Here is a 9,032-nt window from a genome sequence, read left to right as displayed (position 1 = left end):
TTTTCACCATTCAAAAAACTGCAACCATCATATTTCTTTTTTCAAAACCGCTTCATTTACTGCATTAATCTCAGTACCAGAGCAACATATTCAAAATGCTGTACAAACAAATGGATCATAGAAATAAGCTTACAAAAATTCAAAACCCTGTTTAAAAAATAACAAATTAAAAGATGATTTTTTTTTTTTACATTTGTCTTCCACCAGTTCTGTTCACATTCTCATTGGGAGTAAATGGTATTTACCTAAATAAAACATTTATCTAAAAGCACCCAATACCTAAAACGTTACAAGATCCACCGGCTCTTCTGTCTGTTCAGTATCCTCCTGCTGCTGTGGGCTCGTGTCAGCAGTTTCTGCATCCTCATGATCACCTACAAAAAGAGGGGTGTTTTTACATGACCAAACATTTTTTGCACTTTATTTACAAACCCTAAAAATCAATGTTAATAGTCACGATGGGATCCTACTGGATGGGATTCGATGTATCTGTACAAGCGTCGTGTGGCGTCCGTTGGTTAACGGAGGCAGCCGGGGAACGGTGTCCTGAAAGATCTGCTCGTCATCTGACTCCACCAGACTCAGCACGTCTCCTCTGTCCTCCTCCATTTGCCTGGAGAACAGAAACATTAATGTGACATCACAGTTGCTACACATCATCAAATCCTTATTGCTCAATGCATTCCAGGAGTTTCTCTGTGTTGTGTCAACTTCTGTGTCCAAATTCTGAGGAGGTTTTGAGGATGTAGTGCATTCACACTGACTGAGTTTAAGGTGCACTCTGCAGTTTTTGACCACTAGCAGCTCTATGAAAAAGTTTTTACACTGGATCCCTGTTTTGTTAGCATCTTCTGCATATGCACAGGGACGCCCATGTGCATGATACACAGTCACACTATTCAAATGAGCTGACAGTTGTTGACAAACAAACGCCGTGAAAAAGAATACTGCTTTCTGTCAAACATGGATGCAAGTTTCAAATTCTCTCAAAAAGACTCTGGACTGCAAATGTTTTATGAGGAAGTTGGTAGAAAACAGTCGATGTAAATACTTTTCTTTTAGGTTAACTGCAAAAATGTTATGCTATGGAAAATAGTGAGTCTACACAGTATGGAAAAAGGCAGTTGCTAGCATATCATCATAGGAGTGATGGAGACTTGTTCCCTCTCTTGCAGAGAGTTAGATGACAACACTGATACCACTCTCATGGCTGTTAATTAATGAGCTTCAGAGGAGCTGCAGGAGGATTTTGTTACCTCTGGACAGAGCCAGGCTAACGGCTTCTACCTAGCCAGAAGCTAAGCTACAGTCTGCTGGCTGTAGCTTCATATTTACAGTACAGACATGAGTGGTATCAATTTTCTCATCTATGAAAAAACAGGGTCAACTGAGCCTAGTATGGGTGCAAAATTTGGCAACTCTGCTTCTTTTTAATATGATTAACACAGGTGCCAAATAGTGGGTTGAGGGTTGGGGGTTAAAACCTCATGTTTCTCAAATCACTCAAAAACCTGATGTTCACTGTCAAACTGAATTCATTTCAAATTAAGCTTCAGTGGTGATACTGTAACATGACATAAGAGCATCTACAGTGCATTTTTCCAGATGTTTGCGGAATAAGAAAAATAAATTACTAATACTGCAACTGCAGTACATAATGGCTGCTTTTAATGCCTTTGATTTAGTGGATTGGGTCACTAAAATAAGCAGAGCAGAGATTGTTAGATAGGTAAAATGTCAGATACTCACCCAAAGCCACCTCCTGGAAAACAATAAGAGAAAATTGTGAAATCAATATTCGTGGATTTGTGTGATTCATACTTTTTTGATCAGTTCAATTCTCATAACCAACACTACAGATGCAGTGTGAAATTGAAAGGATCATAACCCAGAGTAAGTGGGACAGTTATTTGCTGCATGCATCTTTAACCTCTGTGCTTATGCTGCAAAGATAAACAGAAGTTACCCAGGCAAATTCGGTGTCGGCTGGAGTAAACCGTTTTAGCTATGATGACGGCTGATCCCACGATAAGTGCAGATATAAAGATACCGACGATCGCTCCTGTGTACGCAGAGGAGGCTGTTGAGACAGAACAAGATGACAGGAGAGGATTATGAGGCAGAAAAAGGGAGGAGCAGCAGGTTTATCAGCATTCCAGAGGTGGAGTCGACATCTGCAGTGACTGGCTTTTTATTTGTATGTAGTCAGAGCTGTATGTTCAACTCATTTTTTTTATCATTAATCATTACTTCTGACGTTAAAGTTTTCATTTGTTTACATTTTTTAAATTGTTCATCTCTCTCTCTGAGGCCAAACTCACTTCTCACAGTGAGGTAGACTTCCAGCTCTGTGACAGCGAGGGGGTTCTCACTGTGGCAGAAGTAGACCCCTTCGTCGTCCTTGCTGATGTTGTGTATGGTCAGCTTGAGTTCGGCACCTTCCTTGGACAGGACATACTTTGAGCTGGGCACAATTAAGTCCTGCTGGAGCCCCTTCCTCCATGTGTTTTTTGCAGGGGGGACAGACACGCTCTCAGTGCAAGTTAGAGTTATGCTGGTCGCCTCTAGAGCCATGACCAGCGGGTCGCCTTTAGGGTACGGAGACTCTGGGAGAGAGGGGCAAACACTGATCGTTTAAAGGGATTATTAGACTTTTTATCCAAAAATTAGATCAAAGAATCAACACCACTCTAATGACTGTACCAGTTAACTTAGTGTAGCATAAAGACTAGAAACAGAGAGCCTGATGAAATAACTGATCAGGCTTCAGCACGTATCAGAAGACATGAACTACCCTAAAGATTACTTTGTTATATCAAAAAATAAGACTCAAATCTAATGTATGATTACATCAGAACAAGTCATTTTTTTTATTGAGAGGAAGTAATATACTAGAAAGGTAGATTTGGGATCTTATTTGACAAAGACACATGTTGTGTTTAAAGCTTTCTGAGCATCAGAGAGGGCTGATAAACTAATACAAACATACAGTATATATTATCACACACTGCATCTGCGTCATCTGTGTTTTGCACAATCCTGTCCTGCGATAACCCTTCCACTACTGAGCGACTCACTGACTGTCCACATCCTGTATGCAACACTAATATGGAATCAAATTATTAGAATATTAGTTATGATAATTATATATAAACAACTTCTAAACACCTCGATGTTACATTTAAGTTTATACAGTAAGCAGCACTGTGATAAAGGTGTAGAGTGTATAGAGTGTTGATTTTAGTCACATTGCTGCAGTAATCTAAGCCTCAGTCAGCCTGTCAACAGAGTTTGTGACTGGAGTTTATAACAGGAAGGGCTTGTCGCCTAGAGGGGATGAGGTATATATGATCAGTAACTAAAGTATGCATAGCTCACAGTCTTCTCTTAGTTCACTAGAACATTCTCACATACCTCTACTGATATCTCCATTGTTTTGGTTTCATTTGGCCACAGAACATACTGACAAAACTTTCCACAGGGACTATTTCTTTGGTCAAAATCTTTAGGACCAGCACCATCTACATATCCACCTCTGAAACCTATGAATAATCAGTCACACCTTACTTTACAAGTCCTTAAATTTCTGATGTGTTTTCCAGGAAGAACTATGTAAACTAGGTACAACACTAGGATAGGAATGGATTTTCTTTCTGGTATTTGCAGCATTGAAAAACATTTAAATTTTAATTTAAGCCAGAATATCTCAGTTACACTGCTAACACTGGATAGTCCACAGAACTGAAACCACACAATGAAAACAATCCACTGTGTGGTTTGCAAGTAGTGGGACACTTAGTGAGGAGACATGTTTCTTTTCTTTCTCTTCATTTTAAATATATATATTTTTCAAAGCTGTGAATGCTGGAAAGAAAATCCTATTGACCTCCATTGCAGTAGAGTGGAGGCAGAAATCTCCCCACCATAGCAAACCTATGTCAGCCCCACTGTTAAAACCTAAAACTGTGGCTGGATATCATGTTAAAGTGTCCCTGTTACTCTATAAAATCCACAAAGCTCACTAGAGATAGCTATCTTGAAACCTGAACAAATAAAACCTAAAAGTATCTATGTGGCTATATCAGGGAATTTGGGTGAACTGATCAGTACTAAGAATACTGAGTGTATTGTCAGAGCCTCAGTGTGTCTCAGTGGCCTCTAATGTGGAAAAAACATAAAAGATTCAGCAGCTGCACATCTCAGGATTGTTACGAGGCTCATTTCAGCACAACATGCTTACTGAGGGTAAACGAGCACGTCTTCTCCTTTCCTTGAGCGAGCGCTGGGTGCTGGGCCGTGCACGTCAGCGTCTGCTTGTCGCACAGCAGGGAGCGGTTCAGAGCCACCGTCAGACTGTCCGTCACCTCCGTCACATTAATGCCACCTTCCCGCTTTTCTTCTCTCCAGCGCAGCGTCGGGGTGGGATACGCTCCATACCAGGTGCAGCTGAAGTTTACATGGGAGGGGTCCTGCGCTAGTTCCCACATGCACTCAGGGTGTCTGTCTGGGACATCTGGTCAGGGGAAAAACATCAATGAGGAACTACAGAAAGCAACTGTGCGCTATAACTGCAACATTGTTTAGGTGGGTACGTGTGTGACGAACATCCAGATGAATGTCAGGACTCAGGGTCTCCCAGGTGATCAATGTTATTGACTTCATCCTGTCTGTGGTTTTAATGTTGTGGCTGATTAGTGTAAGTCATCTACAAGCAAACTGTAGATTTTACTTTTAGAATTTCCTTTATAAACACGTCTCTTTGTATGGAGGTTGTGTATCTGCGAGTAGCTGCAGGAAATCGGCAAAAACACAGAAAAATAGTGTGTGTGTGTTAAGAATTCAGGAAGTCCATTCATTGTATTGTTATCTAGACTGCAAAATGGCCATAACCGCACCGTGACCCTGCAGATAAAATACTTCTTCTCATGAAGTTTTTTACTTTACCTCATGTCCTCAGTGTGGCCACATCTGAGTGTACCATTTTCAGTCAAGGTTATAAATCAGTAGACTTGTGTGACATCTGTCATTCGCTTCAAACACAGCTTTCTTTTCATTTGTCTTGGTCTCAGTTGCTATTAGATGATGACTTTTTTCCCTGCATTTCTAAACATGTCGTTCCTTGTTTCTGTTTACCTGCTTCTCTATACGTTTTTTTTTTTCTTCCCAAGAAGTTGCAGCAAGAGATTACACCTGTGTATTTGTACACTGATTTATTAGTAAACTGAAGGTTTATTTTCATTATAATATTTAAACTTTTTGGATGGGGCTTACAACAGTTTTCTATAGGGTTACATCATTTTTCCCTTTATCTGACTCACTTAAAATGCTGTAAATAACAGTATAGACACAGTGTGGTATTCAGCTCATGGTACTTACAGTACACTAGCAGCTGTGTGCTCTTGTTAACTGCCTGATCAGAGACGGTGTTGCGGGCCCTGCAGCTGTAAACTCCCTGTGCACTGGGCTGAATGTCCTCTATCCTGTAGTCAAGCCAGGATCCAAAAGTCGAAACCAGTGAGCTGTTGCTGGACGAGGCTCCTGTGAAGGCCCAGGTGAGCCACTGAGAGGGGAAGGAGGAGCCGGAGCAGTTAAAGGAAATGTTAGAGCCCCGGAGGGCGACGAGCGTCCCGTTGGGCAGGACTGTGGCTGGCCTGATGGACAGAGACACATCTTTTGGACCCCCTGAAAGAAAAATGCACAGTGCATTACAACGGAGTATAATTTCATCTATTGTCAAAAGTCTGTAATGCGACATTTCAGGGGAAAATTACTAACTAACTAATTCACTTGCTCATTACTTAAATACCCATCAGGATCCACACCCATAACTAAGTGGAAGTGCACTTTAAAACACATCATGTTGAGTTTTTGCTCTTAATCAATGGTGATGGGGACTGATTTGATGAGGAGGTGACATGATGATGGCAGAGCACAGTCATGCAGCTGGTCGGTGGCAGTAATATGATATAATAGGCAGCGATGTACCAGTAAAAGAACAGTAGAGCACACGCTTATTTGGCTAAGTTATACAGGAATGCATACAGTATTGTACGTGTGGAGGTTTGGTCATGTGATATAAATGGTATCTAAATCTCCACAACACATGAGCAGTGACTGAAGAAAAGCTGGTGAACATTGGTTTAAGTTTTCCTACAAATCAAAGTACAATTTTGTATTTTACAAGTATAATTTATTTTCCCCTTTCTCTTTCTAAAAATCTAATAGACAAATAGCTGTCAGTTGTAACCTTCTCTGTGCAGCTTTAAGTATCTTGTCCTGCACGGTATCATTCATCACGCTGTATACAAGTGTGCAACTGCCCAGGAGCCTCAAACGCCCCAGGTTTACTCCATCTCATTTGGGTCTATGTAACTTGATTAACCACATATTTGAACCACTAAAGAAGAATATTAACTTGAGGATCCTCCATCATGTGGCTCTGTGGTCTTGTTGAGGAAGCTCAGTGTCAAAATCTTGTTTTAAGACCTAAGTAGTTGGACTTTATATTGAGCTTATTTGTTGTTGTGTTTTATCAAATTGCTTCATGATTTTATGTCTGTCAAGTGTAATTAATTAACACACAGAAACGCCAGACAAGGTTGTATTAATGCATCACAGAAGCACTGCAAGAATGCAAACTACAGCTATTTACATTACCAGCAGGTGTGACAGTGGTTTACTTTAATAACAGACTGTTTTTTCAGTGTAGAAAATGTCAGAAAATAGCTTTTTTTTTGTCATATCAACACAGAGATGTGGAGTTTACCGTTTCAGAAAATGAGCAACATTTTCACATTTGAGAAGTTGGTATCAGTGAATTTTAGGAACTGTTGCTTAAAAACTTGCACCACACTTAAATGACTAATCAGTTATGAGAGTTGTTGCCAATACAATACATATAACCGCTCAATCGACTAATTAATTGATCAAGTAGTTATTTCAGCTCTTGAGTACTGGTTGGTTTCAGTGTCTGTGAAGATATCAAAGTGCCATGTACAGCATGGTCCGCTGTTTCCATGTGACTGTAAAGCGTGTCTGTTATGTTGAAGAACCGGTTTGTATTTATGAGAGAAGATTTTCTGTGAATTCAGAGACACCCAGCATCACGCGGGACAAACTACCATTCACTTACTGGTTACTTGAAGCAGGACACGCGCGTGAAAGGTGCTGTTGCCGGGCAGTGAGGAGTTGCACAGGTAGCTGCCCTCATCCCCAGGTGTCACCCCTTTGATGTTCAGACTCCCGTCATGCAGCACTTCGAGGCGCTGTTCGGCGGGAGAAGGGCTCGGCGAAGACCCGCCACCTCGAATGACTTCTCGTCCATTTTTCATCCACGTCGTTAAAGACGGTGTTACATTACCGAGAGTGAAACACGGAAGTAGAGCGACGTCGCCCGGTGCGGCTGTCAGGGCCGTTTCGGCGAAGCCATTGCCCGAAACTGCCGCTTTGACAAGAAGAGGAAGAAACAGGGGAAACAATGTAAAAAAGGATTTTGACACTCACCTGCCTTACCTGGCTGTCTCATCGTTATAAAAACTCACCTGTCGCACATAAACACAAGTGTAGAAGCGCTACAGTTGCGACTATCCTCATGATAACTTTTCCTACATCGCCTTCAAAGAAAAGTGAACAAGAAGCTTCCAGGCCGAACCTGTCTGACTAGTCCACCTGCGTGAGCCTGTTTGTGACACGCTGCACCACAGTGGACACCAGTCCGCCCATTATAATACACAGAAAACACACTACACTGTCAGCAGAGGTGACCAGTCTGACATGATGTGACTTACTCGGTCTCTCTGCTGCAGATTTACCGGACGCGCTTTGTTTACTAGAGCACGCTGATCCGGAAACTTTGGCACGGATAAACCACACCCTGACCTCACCTTTTTAAAGATACAGTAACACATTCTACTCATTTTGTGAAAGCCTATAAATTATGCTGATTATCGTGACGCCCAAATTACATTTCTGACACTGTGTTACAGTCTCAAAGCAATAATAATGTCTGTATCCTAAGATATTGTATACTATGTTTTCTCTGATATTATCAAAGATTATTCTTAACCTTTATTATGTCTTATAACGCTTTTTAAAAATATGAAAATTATAAAAACATGAACTAAGATACCGGCTAACTGCGATGGATTAAACAACTCAAGCAAGTCTCAGAAGTCTGCTAACTGATTTACTGATTTACATACAGAGCAGAAGTGAAGAACAATAACACTCTGACACAATATGAAAACCACATACAACAATCTAAAAATGTACATGTCTGTGCAGGGATTTTAACAGCTTGTTAAAGAACAAAACCAGTGTTTGGGCTCTTTAACTATGAATTGTGTATTCGTAACACTTTTACTGACCTTTATAAAAATGCATGCTGCACAGTTAAATTCTCTCCGCTTTAACAAACATGTTCGCATGAAGGCAGTCGACAGATCTTATCAAATCTGTTTTGTGTGTGTGTGCATTTTGAGGTCTGTGGTATGCAAAACAAACCACTGCCATAAAGGAGATAAACAGGCATCACTCATAAAATACTGCACAGTTAACCGACCTAACCCCATACATTAATATAATTGCATCGTAATTGGGAGGGAAAACATAAACGACATATGTTCTTTGTTTAAAAGGGGACAAAATATGCCTAAATTTACAAAGTCATTAAAACAATTATCTCACAGTCAGGCCCCAGTTACTAAAAATGGGATGTCTGGAAAGAGAAAGTGTGTTAATGGAGCATGTGAGCAGGAGGAGAGACCAACTCGGGACTGGTGACCCGATTGACAGCAATTTCAGCAAACCACAATCCGTATGGCAGTGAGGTGAGAGCGCCCTCTACCGGCCAGCAGCAGCTAGTGCTGAGGGTGACGTTCAAGTGTAGGTGAGAATATTAGGAATAAATTAAAACTTACCACAGTAGTAAACAGAAGAAGTTCCAGTAAGTTAATTTACCTCCAGTTTGACTTGATGTTGTCACTACGAAGAACTGTCAGCATATATCACCACTACTATATGATTACTATGGT

The 9,032-nt window shown here is 40.9% G+C and overlaps 1 protein-coding gene across 1 annotated transcript; it reads right to left on the bottom strand.

Annotated features, from left to right (window-relative positions):
• Positions 1-32: 32 nt before the first annotated feature.
• On the bottom strand, positions 33-7,937 carry vsig10 (V-set and immunoglobulin domain containing 10). The gene is made up of 9 exons (XM_018704456.2): positions 7,542-7,937; positions 7,133-7,444; positions 5,377-5,682; positions 4,241-4,513; positions 2,322-2,606; positions 1,967-2,080; positions 1,750-1,762; positions 471-613; positions 33-374 (listed from the first exon to the last, which is right to left on the bottom strand). Exons 1-9 carry the CDS (start codon positions 7,591-7,593, stop codon positions 280-282), a joined length of 1,593 nt encoding a protein of 530 aa, XP_018559972.1. The 5' UTR covers positions 7,594-7,937; the 3' UTR covers positions 33-279.
• Between the last annotated feature and the right edge of the window lie 1,095 nt (positions 7,938-9,032).

This window comes from Lates calcarifer, linkage group LG13, assembly GCF_001640805.2.
Source record: "Lates calcarifer isolate ASB-BC8 linkage group LG13, TLL_Latcal_v3, whole genome shotgun sequence".
Taxonomy (NCBI): Eukaryota; Metazoa; Chordata; class Actinopteri; family Centropomidae; genus Lates; species Lates calcarifer.
The sequence above is the reverse complement of the archived record's forward strand: the minus strand, read 5'-3'. Positions and strand labels throughout refer to the sequence as shown.